Here is a 20,525-nt window from a genome sequence, read left to right as displayed (position 1 = left end):
ACAGAACATGTAAAATGTCTCTCCTCACTGTAATGGTGATGTTTTTTCAGGCTGTGTAACTGGTGAAAGCTCTTCCCACAGTCAGTGTACTGGAACACTCTCACTCAGGTGCATGTGTCTCGGGCCTTTCCAGTCACACTTATGCTTAAAATCTTATCAAGCAGACAAAACAGACAAATATTTCTCCTTCTAAATTCAAAAGCTGATCATGTTCACGGTCCGATAAATCGAGTGACTCTGTGAGATCTTAACCTTTGATTCCTGTCTGCAAATCCTCCCCTTCTAGTCTCCTTTAAAAGAAATTCACAACAGACATCACTGTCAGTTCAGGATAGAAATTCAGAACAGACAATTCCAGTTTCTATGGAACATTCCTCTCTCATTCCACTAAAGCTGTGAATCTCCATAACACACACACTCTCTCTCTCTCCATCCTCACTCTGCTGTACCTAACACACACCCTCCCAATTCTCCTGAAGGTTCATGCTGATCGACAGATCCACGCTCACCACCCCCTGTCCAGGACACAGAGATCATAAGAAATATGAGCAGGAGTAGGCCATTTGGCTCATCGAGCCTGCTCCGCCATTGAATGAGACTATGGCTGATCTGCCTCAGTGCCATTTTCCTGAACTATCCCCAAACACCCATAATATCTTCAATATCTAAAACCTATCAATCTCTGTCTTGAATATATTTAACCTTGGGCCTCCTTGGTCCTGTGCGGATCATACCGGGGCTCCAACTATTTACAATCTATATTAATGACTTGGATGAAGGAACTGACTGTATTGTAGACAAATTTGCCGATGATATAATAGGTCGGGAAGCAAGTTGTGAGGACTTTACAAAGAGTCCACAGAGGGATAGCGATAGGTTTAATGAGGGGGGAAAAATTGGCAGATGGAGTATAATGTGTGAAAATGTGAGGTTGACCATCTTGGCAGGGAGAATAGAAAAATAGAATGTTATTTAAATGGAGAGAGACAGCAGAATGCTGCAGTACAGAGGGATCTGGTTGTCCTTGTACATGAATCACAAAAAGTCAGTCTCTCAGTGCAGCAAGTAATGAGGAAGGCAATTGGAATGTCAGCCTTTATTGCAAGGAGGATGGAGTATAAAAGTAGGGAAGTCTTACTGCAGCTGTACAGGGTATCGGTGAGACCACACCTCGAGTACTATGTACAGTTGTGGGCTCCTTCTTTAAGGAGGGATATACTTGCATTGGAAACAGTTCAGAGAAGCTTCACCAGACTGACTGGGTTACTCTAAAGTGAGTCGGCATGGTCTCAAGTTTCCGAATGGATTCCAGCTGTGCCATAATGATTCTAGAACTGGGAACTTATAACATAGTTACAGTGCTATAAAACAAGACTAGAAATAATAATAAATGTATCTTATTACAGTACCATAAATAATATATCTAATATGTACAATATAACAACACTAGACATATCTCTGTTCTATATTAATTTACTGTCCCCTTAAATGTCAGCCATGTCCTGGGGAAACCACCCCTTTAATTGTGAACAGTAGGAAAGAGACCATCCTTTTAGCCAGACAAATAAATGTGTCAAGCTGAGGGAGCAAAGGATGTCAATGTCTTTAAGAGAGAGAGACCTGGGCCAACCTTTCCAGAGTCTGCACCCTCCCTGGATTCACTTCCTTTCCCTTCAGTTCCTGCAAGTCAACAATTTACCCCAGAATGAGAAAAGAAATGGAAAGGGGCAGAAAAGAAAGTGTTTTACTCACAGATGTTGGACACAGGAGGAAGCTTTAGTCTGTGTGAAGCTCAATCCGAATTCACACAAAGCCCGCGCTCTTATTGATTGGACGACCAGTGCCCGTCCGGTCCTCCAACTCTCCCCATTGGTCATCATGAAGGGAAGGGGCGGGCTCTCCTCCGCACATGCGCAGCCTCCCCCTCTCCCGAGCGGCTTCTCGCTCTGGCCGGAGCCGTCAGCCAGTTGCCTGGAAACCTTGGCTCGAGGAGGTGGAGGGGGAACAATGGGTGGGGGCGGGGCTCCCGTGACGGGAGATTTATAGCTCGAGAGGCGGCGGGATAGTGACATTGTCAGTGGACAGATATTCCAGAGACCCCGGGTAATTCTCTGGGGAACCGGGTTCGCCACTACGGCAACTGGCAAAATTTGAATTCAACAAATACCTGGAGCTTAAGGTTTGATGATGACAGTGAAACCATTGCCGATTGTTGCAAAAACCCTTCTGATCCCATAAGGAAATCTGCTGTCCTTACCCGGCCTGGCCTACATGTGACTCCAGACCCACAGCAATGCGGTTGACTCTTAAATACCCTCTGAACAAGGGCAATTTGGGATGAGCAACCCATATCCCATAAGCAAATGAGAAAAAGGGAGTGGGATGTTCTATGATATAATCTTGAACAACTTTATCAACTTTTGTCAAATTCTGTTCCAAAATGCTCCTTGGGACCTTGACCTTGAACACGCAATGGACTAAGTCAGAGTCAAAGGCAATACCAGGCTCAATTACATTGAATATACAGCACAGAAGCAGGACGTTTTGTTACGTTAAAGGTGCTATATAAATACAGGTTGTTGCTTTATTGAAGGCTGCCACTTGAACTCCCTCACTGCTCCCCAACTCCAAGAGCCCTATGCTGAACAGTCTGATCGATGGTCTCATTCCCAGATCAGAGCCCAGCCCAGCCATTCTCAGTGAAGCTCCTGTTCTCAGTCTCCCTTGTGACTCTGTCCCCGCTCTCTCATTGTGCTGAGCTCAGGTATGAACAAAGCATTTTTGTCGTCAGATTTTACTCTGAGAGGTTTAATACATCAGGAGACGATGAATAGGCTTGGGTCACTTCTCTCTTAGAAAGACAAGGCTCAGGGCTAATGGAAGTTTTTTAAATTCTGAAAGGTTTTGATAGACACAGAGAATGTTTCCACTTGTAGGAGGAAGAGCAAAACTAGAGGCCACCAACATAAGGTAGTGACTGATAAATCTAATCGGGAGTTCAGGAGAAACTTCTTTACCTGAGAGTGGTGAAAATGTGGAACTCGCTACCGTGGCGAGTGGTGGAGGTGAATGACACTGGTACATTCAAGGGGAACCTGGATAAACACATGGGGGAGAAATGAACAGAAGGATTCACTGAGAGTGAGATGAGAAAGAATGGGAGGAGGCTCAAGCAAAGTATAAACACTGGCTTGGATAGGGTGGGCTGAATGGCCTGTTTCTGTGCTGAATTTTCAATGTAATTGAAACCAGTATGGCCTTTAACTCTGACATAGTCCATTGCAGGTTCAAGGTCAAGATCCCAATGAGCATTTTGAAACAGATTTTGATAAAGTTGTTCAAGATTATGCCATAGAACATCCCACTCCCTTTTTCTCAGTCGTTTCTGGGATGTGGGTGGCTCATCCCAAATTGCCCTTGTTCAGAGGGCATTTAAGAGTCAACCACATTGCTGGGGTCTGGAGTCACATGTAGGCCAGACTGAGTAAGGATGGCAGATTTCCTCATGCAATCAGAAGCGTTTTTGTAACAATCGGCAATGGTTTCACTGTCTCCTTAAACTCCAGGTATTCGTTGAATTCAAGTTTTGCCAGCTGCCGTGGTGGCATTCAAACTCGTGTCCCCAGAGAAATACCCGGGGTCTCTGAAATACCAGCCCACTGACAATGCCACTATCCCACCGCCTCTCGAGCTGTAAATCTCTGCGCCTGAGATATTCCCTCCTCTCTATTGATTGTAACTAATTCATCCGACTTATCTCCTCCTGCTTTTAAACAAGTTCAGTTTCACACTCACCAATTGCCCTCCCCAGTCTGTCACCCAGGTGTCTAAATCTTTACACGTAAAGTTAACAAACTGTTTTGCGAAGGGGGCTTCACAGTCAAATCCAGTGACTACCCACATGTACTTTGTGTCAGGGTGGGGTCACTGCGCCCCCCCCCACCCCCACTTTCCAGCCCAGTCCCAGGAGTTTGGAGACTGGGCTGCGGATGAGTAATGGCGGCCGCAGATCCCACAATACTCCTCGTTGGGGAAACCGCTCTTTCCGCCGCGCAGGCGGGCGCCCCGGAACTGCACATGTCCAAGGGAGAGGGGAAACTGCGCATGTGCGGTGGAGAGCCCACCCCTTTATGATGAAGGTTTGACCAATGGGAAGAATTGGATAACCAGAAGGACTGTGGTCCTCCAGCCAATCAGAGCGCGGGCTTTGTGTGAATGAAGATTGAGCTTCACACAGACTAAAACTTCCTCCTGTGTCCAACATCTGTGAGCAAAACACTTTCTTTTCTCCCCCTTTCCATTTCTTTTCTCATTCTGGGGGGAAATTGTTGACTTGCAGGAACTAAAAGGAAAGGAAGTGAATCCAGGGAGGGTGCAGACTCCGGAAAGGTTGGCCCAGGTTTCTCTCTCTCTTAAAGACATTGACATCCTTTGCTCCATCAGCTTGACACATTTATTTGTCTGGCTAAAAGGATTGTCTCTTTCCTAATGTTCACAATTAAAGGGGTGGTTTCACTAGGAGATTGCTGACGTTTAAGGGGGCAGTAAATGAATATAAAACGGAGATATGTCTAGTTGTTATATGATGCCTTGTCCATATATTATTTAAGGCTTTATAAACTTCATTTATTCTTATTTGCTGGTTTATAATATCATATCGTACCTACAGTTATATATTTCCAGCCAGAGTCATAATATTAGAGGAAGGTTATATTCAGCAACTCGAGTCCATGCTGAGTCACTGAGGAGCAATCCAGTCAGTCCCATTCCCTTCTCCATCCCAGTTCCTCTGCAAGTTTATTTCCTTCAGGTGCCCCATTCTGTTTCATTTTGGAATCAGTGATTGTCTCTGCTTCCACCATCCTCATCGGCAGTGAGTTTCAGGCCATTAACACTTGCTGCAGAATTAAAGTTTCACCTCATCCACTCTGTATTGTTAATTAGTAAACATACATATATATATAGACATAGATTTTTGGGTTAGCAGCCTGTCTGAAGATTTTCAGGTCTCTGTGTCCAGGACAGGAAACAGTGACCCTGGATCTGTCAACCAGCATGAATCGGCACCTTCAGGGACAATTGGCAATGTGTGTATTTGGTACAACAGAGTGAGAATGGAGGGAGAGTGTGTGGGATGGAGATTTACAGCTTTTGGAGAATGAGAGGGGAAAGAATGTTCCGTACAAACTAGAATTGTCTCTTAATTTCTACCCTGTACTGACAGTGATGATTTTTGTAAATTCCTTTTACAAGATATCAGAAGGGGAAGATTTGCAGACAGAAATCTCAAAACAAGATTCACTTCAAGATCTGACAGACTCATTTGATTAATTGGGTCTTGAATATCATTGGCCCTTTGAACCGAGCAGGAAAATGTTTGTCTGTTCTGTCTGCTTCAAAAGGTTTTAAGCCTCAGTGTGATTGGAAAAGCACCGAGACACACACACCCGAATGAGAGTGTTTCAGTGCACTGACTGTGGAAAGAGCTTTAACCAGACATACAGGCTGTAAAATCATTGCCCCATTCACAGTGGGGAGAGACTGCATGTGTGTTTTGTGTGTGGATCAAGCTGCCTTTGATTGTTGAATCTGGAGAGACACAAGGACATGCGCACCATGGAGAAACCATGGAAATGTAGGGACTGTGGGAAGGGATTCAAAGCCCCGTCTGAGCTGGAGATTCATCGACGCAGTCACACCGGGTAGAGGCCGTTCACCTGCCCTGAGTGTGGGAAGGGATTCAGTGATTCATCCACCCTGCTGATGCACCAGTGAGTTCACACTGGGGAGAGACCATACACCTGCTCTGAGTGCGGGAAGGGATTCACTCGGTTATCCAACTTGCAGACACATCAGCGAGTTCACACCGGGGAGACCATTCATCTGTTCTGAGTGTGAGAAGGGGTTTACTAATTTGTCCAATCTGCAGAAACACAAGCGAGTTCACACTGGGGAGAGGCCATTCAGCTGTTCTGAGTGTGGCAATGCATTTAATCCGTTATCCCACCTGCTGACACACCAGCCAGTTCACACTGGGGAGAGGCCATTCACTTGCTCTGTGTGTGGGAGGGATTCACACAGTCATGCGCCCTGCTTTCTCACCAGCGAGTTCACACCGGGGAGAAGCCTTTCACATGCTCCAAATGTTGGAAGGGATTCATTCAGTCATTCCACCTGCTGAGACACCAGCGAGTTTACAAATGATTTCAGGGGTTGGATTCTGCTGTTATTGCTGCTGTTAATCACATCCAGAACTGAACATGTTCATTCTCACTCTTGGTGAAGTGGGAGGGTCGGAGGGTTTCTTTCTGCTGGACTGGCCGGTCTCACGACTTTGTTTCCAGTGGGCTGATGCTCCTTGAGCCTGTGAGTGCACATTTCCACTGAAATGATCCACAAAAATTGATAAAGTACATTTATTTTATCCTGGATAGTAAATAGTGTTTTTCCTACCACTACAGATAGATCTAAAATAAATACATTTGTCTCTGTTCCATTGAGTCTACAGCACAGGGTCAGGCCAGGCGGCTCAATTGATCTCTGTCAGTATTTATGGTCCACATGAGCTTCCACCCACCCCTCTTCAACTCCCACCATCAGCATATCCTTATATTCCTTTCTCCCTCATGTATGTATCTAGCTTCCTCTTAAATGTATTCATGCTATTCACCTCAACCACTCGCTGTGGTAGCGAGTTCCACATTCTCACCACTCACTGGGTAAAGAGGTTTCTCATGAAATCCCTATTGGATTATCGAACCCCTTCATCATCTTAAAGACTTCCATCAGGTCACCCTTCAGTCTTCTCTTTTCTAGAGAAAAGCAGCTCCAGCCTTTCCTGAAGGTTAAATGTTCTTAGTTCTGGTATTATTCTTGTGAATCTTTGTTGCCCCTTCCCTGATGCCTCTATTTCCTTTTTCTAAATGGAGATCAGAAATGTTGACAGTACCCCCAGTGTAGTCTATCCATGGTTCGAAAAAAGTTGAACATAACCTCCCTGCTTTTCAATTCTATCCCTCTAGAATGGAACCCTATATCTGGGCCCCACGCTTTAGGAAAGATGTGAAGTTCTTCGAGAGGGTGCAGAGGAGATTGACAACAATGGCACCAGGGATGAGGGACTTAAGTGAGTTGGAGAGATTGGGGCAGCTGAAATTTCCCTCTTTGAATCATGGAGTCATTAAGATATACAAGGAGACTATTCAGCCCATCAATTCCATGCTAGTTCTCTGTAGAGCAATTCAGTCAGCCCCATTCCCCCATTCTATCACTGAATCCCTGAAAGTTTATTTCCCTCAACTGCCCATCCAATTGCCTTTTGAAATTGTTCATCATCTCTGCTTCCACCCCCCTCATAGGCAGCGAGTTCCAGGTCATTACCACTTGCTGTGTAAAAATGTTCCTCCTCACATCCCCCTGCATCTCCTGCCCAAAACCTGAAATGTGTCCCCCTCATCCTTGTACCATCAGCGAATGGGAACAGATTTTCTTTGTCCGCCTTATCTAAACCTGTCATAATCTTGTACGCCTCCATCAAATCTCCCCTCAACCTCCCGGATTCAAGGAAAACAACCCCAGCCTGACATCTAAAATAATAAACAAACAATATGTTAATGCCTGAAATCAATTGGGATTGTTTGATTTCTGTTTTAAAGATATGATGAATATATTGTATTGGACAGTAAAGGAATTGGAGTAACTCACCCGGGTGATCAGTGGAATGTATCAATCTGGTATCCACCTACATTCTAGTGAAAGTCAGGGAGGTGTAGATGAGATGAATAAGTTGATAGATTTCTCTGGGAGATATTTACATCCTTACCTATGAATTTTGTTTTAAAGAAAACCACATTTGACAGCCTGGCCACCACCTGAAATATCAGGACCATAACAGGGGGAGATAAGCAAAGACAGACACTCACTTTGATCTTTTGATAAGTGCACCTGAAAGGTCAGAGTATGTGGCCTGACATTGGGATACCGGTGTGAGTGTGCAGATGTGATTTGTTACATGCGAAGACAATAGCACGCGTAAATTCATGGTGAAGTGGACTGAGGAATGGGTCCCAAACATACACAGCTACTTGACAAACAACATGACATGAAATGGTTAACGTAATGAGAATGAGACAATATTTTGACATCATCAAAGCATTGACACATACTCCAGAGGGAAACTGACTGTAAAACAATCAGTATAGAATTAAACACACTGGTCATGGTCAAAAAGTGACTAGAATTGAACTAGCAGAGATAAACATTTGGATTGGGTCAATTAAGGGCTTGGGAGAAATAATACTGAGTGAGAACTCTCCACAAGTTGGACAGGCTCTACTGGACCTGGTATTATAAGACCATAAGACATTGGAGCAGAAATTAGGCCATTTGGCCCATCAATTCTGCTCTGCCATTCAATCATGGCTGATAAGTTTCTCAACCCCATCCTCCCACCTTCTTCCCATAACCTTTGATCCCCTTCCCAATCAAGAACCTATCTATCTCGGTCTTAAATACACTCAATGACCTGGCCTCCACAGCCTTCTGTGGCAATGAATTCCATAGATTCACCACTCTCTGGCTAAAGAAGTTTCTCCTCATCTCTGTTCTAAAAGGTCTTCCCTTTGCGGCTGTGCCCTCGGGTCCTAGTCTCTCCTACTAATGGAAACATCTTCCCCACGTCCACTCTATCCAGGCCTTTCAGTATTCTGTAAGTTTCAATCAGATCCCCCCTCATCCTTCTAAACTCCATCGAGTATAGACCCAGAGTCCTCGAATATTCCTCATATGTTAAGCCTTTCATTCCTGGGATCATTCTCGTGAACCTCCTCTGGACCCTCTCCAGGGCCAGCACATCCTTCCTGAGATACGGGGCCCAAAATTGCTCACAATATTCTAAATGTGGTCTGACCAGAGCCTTATAAAGCCTCAGCAGCACATCCCTGCTTTTATATTCTAGTCCTCTCGAAATAAATCCTAACATTGTGCAACAAGATAAGATTAATTAATGACCTCATAGTGAAGACACCCCTAGGTAGCATTGAACACAATATGGTTGAATTTTACATTCAGTTGGAGGGAGAGGAGAGTGGGTCCAAGACTAGTATTTTAAACTAAAGTAGGGAAATTATGAGGGCATGAAAGCAGAGCTAAAGTGAACTGACGATTTAGATTATGGGATTGGCCAATAGAAATGGAGTAGCAGACATTTAAGGGGATATTTCAGAACAAACGGAATCGATACATTCCAACAAGAAAGAATAAAATGAAGTGAAGGACCGGCCATCCGTGGTTAACTACAAAAGTTAAAGATAGCATCGAACTCAAAGAAAAAGCATGTAATTGCACAAGGATGGTTGGCAGGTCAGAAGATTGGAAAGAATATAAAAAAACTACAAAGAATGACTAAAAGATTAATAACCAGGGAAAAATTAGAGTATGAGAGAAAGCTAGCTGGAAACTGATGTTTAAAAAAGAAAAGAGATAAAGTGAGCATTGGTCTTTTGGAAGTGAGTCTGGGGAATTAATAATGGAAAATAAGGAGAAGGCAGATGAATTGAACTGGTATTTTGCTTCCGTCTTCACTACAGTAGTTACAAGTAACATCCCAGAAATAGCTGTAAAACAGGAAATGGAAGGGAGGGAGGGACTCAGGAATTTCCTAGATGCAGGAAGGTTCCATTAGAATGGAAAATAGTGAGTGCAACTCCTTCATTCAAAAAGGGAGACAAAAAGCAAGCCAGTTTGCTTAACATCTGTCAGAGGGACAATGTGAGAAGCTATTATTAAAGACGTTATAACAGGGCACGTAGATAAATTCAGGGTAATCAGACAGAGTCAACACGGTTTTGTGAGAGGGAAATCATGTTTAACCAGTTTATTGGAGTTCTTTGAAGAAGTAACATGTGCTGATGATAAAGGGGAACTGGTGGAATACTAACTTAGATTTCCAGAAGGTATTTGATGAGGTGCCACATCAAAGGTTATTGTGGAAAACAAAGGCGCATTCTGTGGGAGGTAACATATTTGCATGGATAGAAGATTAGCTAGCTAACAGGAAAGAGAGTAAGCATAAATGGGTCATTTTCTGGTTGGCAAGATATAACGAATGGAGTGCACAGAGATCAGTGCTGGGGCCTCAACCTTTTTGACAATTTACATAAATGAATTGGATGAAGGGACCTAAGGTATGGTTGCTAAATTTGCTGATGACATAAAGACAGGTAGAAAAGTAAGTTGTGAAGAGGACAAAAGGAGACTACTAAAGGATATAGTGAGTGGGCAAAGATCTGGCAAATGGAGCGTAATGTGGGAAAATGTAAAATTGTCCATTTTGGCAGGAAGAATAAAAATGAAGCATATTACTGAAATGGGAGATTGCAGAGCTCTGAGATGCAGAGGGATCTGGGTGTCCTTGTGCATGAATCACAAAAGCTAATTATTCAGGTATACCAAGCCATTAGGAAAGCTAACAGAATGTTATCGTTAGAAGTAGGAAGGTTATGCTTCAGTTATACAGGGCATTGGTGAGACCGCATCTGGAGTACCGTGTACAGTATTGGTCTCCTTATTTAAGAAAGGATGTAAATGTGTTGGAAGCAGTTCAGAGAAGGTTTATTGGACTAATACCTGGAATGAGAGAGTTGTCTTATGAGGAAAGGTGGGCCAGGCTGAGCTTGTATCCGCTGCAGTTTAGAAGAGTAAGAGGTGACTTGATTGAGGGGCTTCGATAGAGTGGATGTGGAATGATGTTTCCTCTTGTGGGAGAATCTAGAAATTGGGGTTTAAAAGTAATAGATCACCCCTTTAAGACAGAGGAGAGCTTTTTTCTCTCAGAAAGTAGTGAGTCTTTGGAACTTTCTTCCTCAAAGGGCGGGGGAAGCAGAGTCTTTGAATATTTTTAAGGCAGAGTGAGATAGATTCTTGATAAGCAAGAAGTTTTTTGGGATGATTTCTGTATCTTCCTCTGTAAAGGCAGATACACATTGTTTAGTTTCTCTGCCAATTCCTTGTTCCCCATTATAAATTCTCCTGTCTCTGCCTGGAATGGACCCACATTTCTCTTTGCTAATCTTTTCCTTTTCACATACCTATAGAAGCTTTTACAGTCGCTTTTTATGCTTCTCACCAGTTTGCTCTCATGTTCAGTTTTCTCTTTCTTTATCAGTTTCTTGGTCCTCCTTTCCTGAATTCTAAAAAACGCTCCAATCCTCAGGCTTACTACTTATTGAGACCTAATTCAATCTTCAACTTCTCTTGTTAGCCACGGTTGCATCACTTTTCCTGTTGGTTTTATGTTCCTTAAAGGGATTTGTTGTAACTATGTAATAATTCCTTCAATGTTAGCTATTGCCTGTCTACCATCATAACTTTTCATGTAGTTTCCCAATCTACCACAGCCAACTTGACCCTCAAACTGTGATAGTTTTCTTCTGTGAGAAACACCCAGATAAAGGATACAAAAGAACCATCTAACCAGCTCCATGGCAACATGGCAACATGGCATGATTTGGGGGGGTTCCAAACAGAAATGCAAACTGAATATCTTTTACATTCCAAACACCCATTCATTCTGTGATCTTTGTGAAATATGAAATTAGATATTTGTAACAAGGCTCAAAGAGCTACTGGGGACAAAGTCGTGGGACTGGTCAGTTCAGCAGAAAGAAACCCTCTGACCCTCCCAATTTACCAACTGTCAGAATGAATATGGTTCATTCCTGGATGTGATTATCAGCAGCAAAAACATCAGAATCCAACCCCAGCAATCACTTGTGAACTCGCTGGTGTGTCTGCAGGTTGTATAACTGAGCGAATCCCTTCCCACACGTGGAGCAGGTGAACAGCCTCTCCCCGGTGTGAACCTGCTGGTGTGACTGCAGGTGGTGTAACCGAGCAAATCCCTTCCCACACTGAGAGCAGGTGAATGGCCTCTCCCCAGTGTGAACTCGCTGGTGTACCTGCAGTCTGTATAACTCGGTGAATCCTTTCCCACACTCAGAGCAGGCGAACTGCCTCTCAGTGTGAACCCGCTGGTGTGTCAGCAGGTTGGATGACCGAGTGAATCCCTTCCCACACACGGAGCAGGTGAACAGTCTCTCCCTGGTGTGAACCCGCTGGTGTGTCAGCAGGTTGGATGACCGAGTGAATCCCTTCCCACACACGGAGCAGGTGAACAGTCGCTCCCCGGTGTGAACCTGCTGGTGTGACTGCAGGTGGTGTAACTAAGTGAATCCCTTCGCACGCTCAAAGCAGGTGAATGGCCTGTCCCCAGTGTGACTGCGTCAATAAGTCTCCAGCTTCGATGGGGTTTTGAATCCCTTCCCACAGTCCCACTGTGAATGGTGTGATGTTTTTCTCAAGCTGTGTAACTGGTGAAAGCTCTTTCCACAGTCAGTGCACTGGAAACACTCTCACTCGGGTGTAGGGATCTCGGGCCTTTTCCAGTCCCCCTGACGTGTAGAACATTTTGAAGCAGACAGAACACAGAAACATTTCTCCTTCTAGATTCAAAAGCTGATCATATTCAAGTTCCAATAAATCAAGTGACTCTGTGTGATCTTAACCTTTGATTTCAAATTTCTGTCTGCAAATCCTCCCCTTCTAGTGTCCTGTAAAAGGAATTCATGACAGACATCACTGTCAGTACAGGATAGAAATTCAGAACAGACAACTCCAGTTTCTAAGGAACATTCTTTCCCCTCTCATTCCACAAAAGCTTTGAATCTCCGTCACACACACACTCTCTCCATTCTCACTCTGCTGTACCTAACATACACCCTCCCAATTCTCCTGAAGGTTCATGCTGATTGACAGATCCATGCTCACCACTTCCTGGCCAGGACACAGAGATCATAAGAAATATGAGCAGGAGTAGGCCATTCGGCTCATTTGGCCCATCGAGCCTGCTCCACCATTGAATGAGATTATGGCTGATCTGCCTCAGCGCCATTTTCCTGAACTATCCCCAAAAACCCTTAATATCTTCAATATCTAAAACCTATCAATCACTGTCTTGAATATATTTAACCTAGGGCCTCCATAGTCCTGCAGGGATCACTACTGGGGCTCCAACTATTTACAATCCATATTAATGACTTGGATGAAGGAACTGACTATATTGTAGACAAATTTGCTGATGATACAACAATAGGTAAGGAAGCAAGTTGTGAGGACTTTACAAAGAGTCCACAAAGAGATAGCGATAGGTTTAGTATGGGGGGAAAGTATTGGCAGATGGAGTATAATGTGTGAAAATGTGAGGTTGTCCACTTTGGCAGGAAGAATGGAAAAGCAGAATACTATTTAAATGGAGAGAGACAGCAGAATGCTGCAGTACAGAGGGATCTGGGTGTCCTTGCACATGGATCACAAAACGTCAGTCTGCAGGTACAGCAGGTAATGAGGAAGCCAATTGGAATGTAAGCCTTTATTGCAAGGAGGATGAAGTATAAAAGAAGGGAAGTCTTACTGCAGCTGCACAGGGTATTGGTGAGACCAGACCTAGAGTACCTAGAGTACTGTATACAGTTGTGGGCTCCTTCTTTAAGGAGGGATATACTTGCATTGGAAGCAGTTCAGAGAAGTTTCACCAGACTGGATTACTCAACAGAGAGTCGGCATGACTCAAGTTTCCGAATGGACTCCATCTGTGCCATAATGATCCCGGAACTGGAAATATATAACGTAGATACAATAATATGTTACAAGACTAGAAATAATAATAAATGCATTTTTTCACAGATTCACAAGTAATATATCTAATATGCACCACATAACAACACTGGACATATAGATATAAAAACAAAAAACTGCGGATGCTGGAAATCCAAAACAAAAACAGAAATACCTGGAAAAACTCAGCAGGTCTGGCAGCATCGGCTGAGAAGAGCAAAGTTGACGTTTCGAGTCCTCATGACCCTTCAACAGAACATATAACACTGGACATATCTCTGTCCTATGTTAATTTATTGTTCCCTTAAATGTCAGCCATCTCTTGGGGAACCCACCCCTTTAATTGTGAACATTAGGAAAGGGACCATCCTTTTAGCCAGACAAATAAATGTGTCAAGCTGAGGGAGCAAAGGATCTCAATGTCTTTAAGAGAGAGAGAGAGAGAGAGAGACCTGAACCAACCTTTCCAGAGTCTGCACCCTCCCTGGATTCACTTCCTTTCCCTTCAGTTCCTGCAAGTCAACAATTTCCCCCCAGAATGAGAAAAGAAATGGAAAGGTGGAGAAAAGAAAGTGTTTTACTCACAGATGTTGGACACAGGAGGAAGTTTTAGTCTGTGTGAAGCTCAATCCTCATTCACACAAAGCCCGCGCGCTGACTGACTGGAGGACCAGAGTCCTTCCGGTCCTCCAATCTTCCTATTCGTCAATCCCTCAGCATGATGGGAGGGACGGGGGCGGGCTCTTTCCGCACATGCGGAGCTCCCCCCCGCCCCCCAACTCTCCCTCGGACATGCGCAGTCCTGGGCCGCACGCCCGCCCGGCGGATAGAGCGGTTTCCCCGGCGAGGTGGATTGTTGGAGCTTCCGCCCCCATTACTTTTGAAAGTGGTCTGAAAGTATTTAAATTTACTGGGCCCCAGTCATTTCCTAAAACAATTATGATTTATCAGCCAGTCTTTTTCAAATTGGCGAATCCAGGACAACGCAGCCCACTTTAATGGCACCCCATCCACAACCTTAAATATTCACTCCCTCCATCAGTGACGTACAGTGGCTGCAGTGTGCAATGCACTGCATTGACTCAGCAAGGCTCCTTGAACATTACGTCCCAACCCTGCTATGTCTACCAACTCGAATAGCAACAGACACATGGGGACAGCAACAGTTGAGATTCCCCTTCGAGGGCACACCATCGTGACTTGCACCTCTATTGCTTAGGGTCTGTGCGTATGAAAAGCCCTTCAGTTCAAGTGTATGTGTATACGCATACCTCTTTATTTCATGGTCTTTGTGTATTCAAACCCCTTTAGTTCAGGGTCTGTGTGTCTGCAAACCCTTTTAGTTCAACCTCTTTGTGTACGCAAACCCCTTTCGATCAGAGTCCGAGTGCACTCACACCCCTTTCAATCAGAGTCTGCTTGTCCGCAAAACCCTTTAGATCAGAGTCCTAGTGTACACACACCCCTTTCCATCAGAGGCCGTGTGTACACACACCCCTTTCCATCAGAGTCCGTGTGTACACAAACCCCTTTTGATCAGAGCCCGTGTGTACGTAAACCCCTTTCAATCAAAGCCCATGTGTACGCAAACCCCTTTTGGTCAGAGCCAGTGTGTACGCAAACCCCTTTCGACCAAAGCCTGTGTGTACACAAACCCCTTTCGATCAGAGTCTGTGTGTATGCAAACCCCTTTCAATCAGAGCCTGTGTGTATGCAAACCCCTTTTGATCAGAGTCTGTCTGTACATAAACCCCTTTCGATCAGAGTCTGCGTGTACACAAACCCCTTTTAGCTCAGCGTCACCGTGCTCAGCCCATCCTGCTGCATTCTGGGCAGGCTTTAACCTGACCATTTCCTGATCTTTAGCCACTATCCTCTGATTCCCAGCTATCTCTATATTTATAAGTGTGGCTGTTTGTGCAGTAAGATCCCGAACCTAAACTTGGGAGTGGTTTATATGTTAAAAACCCCTTGATTCTACATTAGTTAAAAAAAGGCTGAAATGCCTCACCTTAAAAAAAGTATTTCATTGGCTGAGGGGATGGAAGATGTTGTGTGGTACAAATTCTTCACACACAATGTACAGCAAAGAACCAGGCCATTCAGTCCATCTCATTTACACTGTACACGAGTCTCCTCCCGTTTTACTTCATCAAGCCCCATCTTTCTTCCTCCTGAACATACCAAGCTCCCCATAAATGGATGTATGTTATTTGTCTCAACCACTCTGTGTGGGAGCGAGTTCCACATTCTCACCACTCTCTGGGTGAAGCATTTTATTCTCTTAACTTTCTTCTTGCCCCATTTAATTGTTGCCCAGTTCCTCAGCTCGATCTGCTGATCCTCGAATGGGACGAAGGACAGAGAAAGGATGAGGCAACTGAAACTTCACATCGAACACCAGGGCTCAGTCAGTCTCATACTCTAGCCTCTAAGTCTGAAGGTCGTGGGTTCAATCCCCACTCCAGAGACTCGAGTCCCCCATTTCCGGGACTGACATTCTTTCAGTCTTCAACTGCCAGGTTCCTAAACTCTGGAATTCCCTCCCTTAGCCCCTCCACTTCTCTCTCTCCTCCTTTAAGTCTGTACTTAAAACCTACCTTTACTTCTCTCAGTGACATCAGGGACTTGACAAACTGTGTGTCCAAAACAAAGCTGACTGATTTGACATTTATCCAGAATATTAATCTCCAGCCCAGTTACAGGGATTATTATCATTAGCAGAAACAGACCGCAATTGTCAAAATGAACATGGTTCAGTCCTAGATGTGATTAGCAGCAGCAATAAAAGCAGAATCCAGCCCCTGCAGTCAAGGAAACACCCACTGGTGTGCCAGGAAGTGAGATGAGCGAGTGAATCCCTTCCCACATTCGGAACATTTAATCAGCCTCTCGCCCGTCCGAAATTGCTGGTAGGCCAACAGGTTGGGAATCAATCCATTCCCACATATGGAGCAGGTGAATGGCCTCACATATATGTAATCGTGCTCACTGAGGGAGTGAATCCTTTTCCTCCTTCTAGAGTTATCTGCCCAAAGACTGGTCTGATCCACAGCGCCACGACCTCCACCACGGGTGGGTAGGGCAAGGAGGCAGATCCTGAATCCACCCCAGCCAGAACGGGTTGTTCCACCAATCTGATATACACTCACCTTCCAGGTGACTGAGCCAACCAGTCCCCCCAAGGAGTGGGAGTTGCTGTAGCAACATACACTGTTTGTTACACTCAACTCACAGTCTGGAGCTATGGATAGTGATGGTCATGGCTCCAATTTCCTTCCACCATGTGGCTGAGCAGGAATCTCTCCCGCTCTTACTGCCTGCCATTGCTGTGTTGGAAGGTTTTACAAGTTGATACTAAACCTGTTTGGCTGCATCGTGAAGACACTTTCCTTGGCCATCAAGTCCTGGAGTTGGACTTGAACCAGGAGCTTCTGGTTCAAACGCTGGGGCACTACCCAGTGCTCCACAAGACCTCCTCCATTTCCGATTGCCCTCCACAATATGTCACCCAGGTGCCTACATCTTTACAGAAAGAGAGTCATATTCTACTCGAAACGTTAACTCTGTTTCTCTCTGCACAGATGATTCCAGACCTGTTGAGTGTCTCCAGCACTTTCTCTTTCTATTTCAGTCTAAATCTTTACATCTGAAGTTAACAAACTGTTTTGCTAAGGGGACGTCACAATCAAATCCAGTCACTACCCACATGTACTTTGTGTCAGGGTGAGGTCACTGCGCCCCCCACCCCCACTTTCCATCCCAGTCCCAGGTGTTTGGCGACTGGGCTACGGATTAGTAATGGCGGCCGAAGCTCCCACAATCCACAGCGCGGGGGAAGCCGCTCTATCCACCGCGCGGGCAGGCGGCCCGGGACTGCGCATGTCCAAGGAAGAGGGGCAGGTACGCATGTGCGGAGAGTGGCGTTCCCCATTGGCTAGCAGTTGTTGCGACATGGGGTCAAAGTGTCTCCCAGCGTCACGAATGCTTCCGCTGCCCCATTGTTTTCATGCCGGGGATTGACCAATGGCGAGAATTGGAGGACCGAAAGGACCTTGTCCTCCAGCCAATCAGAGCGCGGGCTTTGTGTAAATGAAGATTGAGCTTCACACAGACTAAAACTTCCTCCTGTGTCCAACATCTGTGAGTAAAAAACTTTCTTTTCTCCCCCTTTCCATTTCTTTTCTCATTCTGGGGGGAAATTGTGACTTGCAGGAACTGAAAGGAAAGGAAGTGAATCCAGGGAGAGTGCAGACTCTGGAAAGGTTGGCCCAGGTCTCTCTCTCTTAAAGACATTGACATCCTTTGCTCCCTCAGCTTGACACATTTATTTGTCTGGCTAAAAGGATGGTCTATTTCCTCATGTTCATAATTAAAGGGGTGGTTTCCCCAGGAGATGGCTGACATTTAAGGGAACAGTAAATTAACATCGGACAGAGATAAGTCTGGTGTCGTTATACGGTACATATTAGATATATTATTTATGGTTCAGGAATAAAGTACTTTTATTATTATTTCTAGTCTTTTAATATATGTAGGTCCTGACATATTCAATATATTTTTGGCTGTGTAATCAAGCTCATTTATTATTATTTCTAGTCTTGTGATATAGTACTGTAGCTACCTTATATATTTCCAGCCTTACATTCATTACAGCACAGAAAGAGTCCATTTGGCAACTCGAGTCCAAGATCGCTGCCTAAATAAAATTCTTCCTCACATTCCCCCTGTAAATATACTTCTATGAAGATTTTCAAGCCTTGGATAGGAATTGGTGAGCATGCGTCTTTTGATGAGCATGAATCGGCACCAGGAGAATTGGGAGGGTGCACATCAGGTGCAGCAGGGTGAGAATGGAGGCAGAGTGTGTGGGATGGAGATTTACAGCTTTTGGGGAATGAGAGAGGAAAGAATGCTCCATACAAACTAGAATTGTTGTTTCTGAGTTTCTGTCCTGTACTGTCGGTGATGAATTTTGTAAACTCCTTTTACAGTATATCAGAAAAGGAGGATTTGCAGACAGAATCTCAATGTAAACATCACATCAAGATCTGATAGAGCAACCCATTTTATCAGGACCTGAATATCACCAGCCTTTGGACCCAAAAGGAGAAATGTTTGTCTTTTCTGTCAGCCTCAATCAGTTTTAAACGTCTGTGTGACTGGAAAAGCACCGAGACACACACACCCGAGTGAGAGTGTTCCCGTGCACTGACTGTGGAAAGAGCTTTCACCAACTACACAGACTGAAAAAACATTACACCATTCACAGTGAGGAGAGACATTCTACATGTTCTGTGCGTGGACGAGGCTTTAACTGACCGTTGGACCTAGAGAGACACAAAGACACCTTCACCATGGAGAAACCGTGGAAATGTGGGGACTGTGGGAAGGGATTCAGACGCCCATCTCAGCTGGAAATCCATAGTCGCAGTCACACCGGGGAGAGGCCGTTCACCTGCTCTGTGTGTGGAAAGGGTTTCAGTCATTTATCCAACATAACGTCACACAAACTAGTTCACAGCGGTGAGAGACCATTCACCTGCTCTGAGTATGGGAAGGGATTCAGATCCCCATCTAAGCTGAAGATTCACCAACGCACTCATACCGGGGAGAGGCCATTCACCTGCTCCAAGTGTGGGAAGGGATCCACTCAGTTATCAAACCTGCAGACACACCGACGAGTTCACACTGGGGAAAGACCATTCACCTGCTCTGCGTGTGGGAAGGCATTCAGTGATTCATCTGGCCTGCGGATACATAAGCGAGTTCACACCGGGGAGAGGCTATTCACCTGCTTTGAGTGTGGGAAGGGATTCAGAGATTCATCTACCCAGCTGACTCACCAGCGATTTCACACAGGTGAAAGGCCGTTCATCTGCCCTGTGTGTGGGAAGGGCTTCACTCAGTCAAGCAACCTCCTGAGACACCAGCGAGTTCACAAGTGATTCCAGGGGTTGGATTCTGCTGTTATTGCTGCTGTTAATCACATCCAGGACTGAACCATGTTCATTCTGACAGTTGATGAAGTAGGAGGGTCAGAGGGTTTCTTTCTGCTGGACTGGCAGGTCTCACGACTTTGCTTCCAGTGGGCTGATGCTCTTTGAGCCTGGGAGTGCACATTTCCACTGAAATAATCCACAAAAGCTGATGAAGTACATTTATTTTAACCTAGATAGTAAATAGTGCTTTTCTTACTACTGGAGGTATATCTGAAGTAAGTACATTTGTCTCTGTTCCACTGAGTCTACAGCACAGGGCCAGGCCAGTCAGTTCAATTGGTCTCTGTCAGTATTTATGCTCCACATGAGCCTCCACCCGCCCCTCTTCATCTCCCCCCATCAGCATATCCTTCTATTGCTTTCTCCCTCATGTATGTATCTAGCTTCCCCTTAAATGTATTCATGCTATTCACCTCAACCACTCGCTGTGGTAGTGAGTTCCACATTCTCACCACTCGCTGGGTAAAGAGGTTTCTCATGAAATCCCTATTGGATTATCGAACCCCTTCATCGTCTTAAAGACTTCCATCAGGTCACCCTTCAGTCTTCTCTTTTCTAGAGAAAAGCATCCCCAGCCTTTCCTGAGGATTAAATGCTCTCAGTTCTGGTATTATTCTTGTGAATCTTTGTTGCCCCTTCTTCAGTGCCTCTATTTCCTTTTCCTAAATGAAGATCACAAATGTTGACAGTACTCCCAGTGTAGTCTAACCATGGTTTGAAACGAGTTGAACATAACCTCCCTGCTTTTCAATTCTATCCCTCTAGAGTGGAACCCTATATCTGGGCCCCACACTTCAGGAAAGATGTGAAGTTCTTAGAGAGGGAGCAGAGGAGATTGATGAGAATGGCACC

General features: G+C 44.9%; 4 protein-coding genes across 4 annotated transcripts in view; 2 read left to right on the top strand and 2 right to left on the bottom strand.

Annotated features, from left to right (window-relative positions):
- LOC144696973 (uncharacterized) overlaps positions 1-20,525 on the top strand; it is a 280,733-nt gene that overhangs the window by 33,077 nt on the left and 227,131 nt on the right. The window lies entirely within an intron of this gene.
- The window catches only part of LOC144697199 (uncharacterized), a 243,973-nt gene that overhangs the window by 12,450 nt on the left and 210,998 nt on the right, over positions 1-20,525 (bottom strand). The gene's annotated exons all lie outside the window — the stretch shown is intronic.
- LOC144697953 (uncharacterized) overlaps positions 1-20,525 on the bottom strand; it is a 113,597-nt gene that overhangs the window by 80,914 nt on the left and 12,158 nt on the right. Inside the window, 2 exon segments of the mRNA XM_078569908.1 lie at positions 16,498-16,770; positions 18,994-19,001. Coding sequence (XP_078426034.1) covers positions 16,498-16,770; positions 18,994-19,001 — 281 coding nt within the window.
- Positions 1,922-20,525, top strand: part of LOC144697164 (uncharacterized) — a 193,567-nt gene continuing 174,963 nt past the window's right edge. Inside the window, exon 1 of the mRNA XM_078569019.1 lies at positions 1,922-1,966. The gene's annotated coding sequence lies outside the window, so the exon portion shown is untranslated. The remainder of the gene's footprint in view (positions 1,967-20,525) is intronic.

This window comes from Cetorhinus maximus, chromosome 23, assembly GCF_964194155.1.
Source record: "Cetorhinus maximus chromosome 23, sCetMax3.hap1.1, whole genome shotgun sequence".
NCBI lineage: Eukaryota > Metazoa > Chordata > Chondrichthyes > Lamniformes > Cetorhinidae > Cetorhinus > Cetorhinus maximus.
The sequence above is the reverse complement of the archived record's forward strand: the minus strand, read 5'-3'. Positions and strand labels throughout refer to the sequence as shown.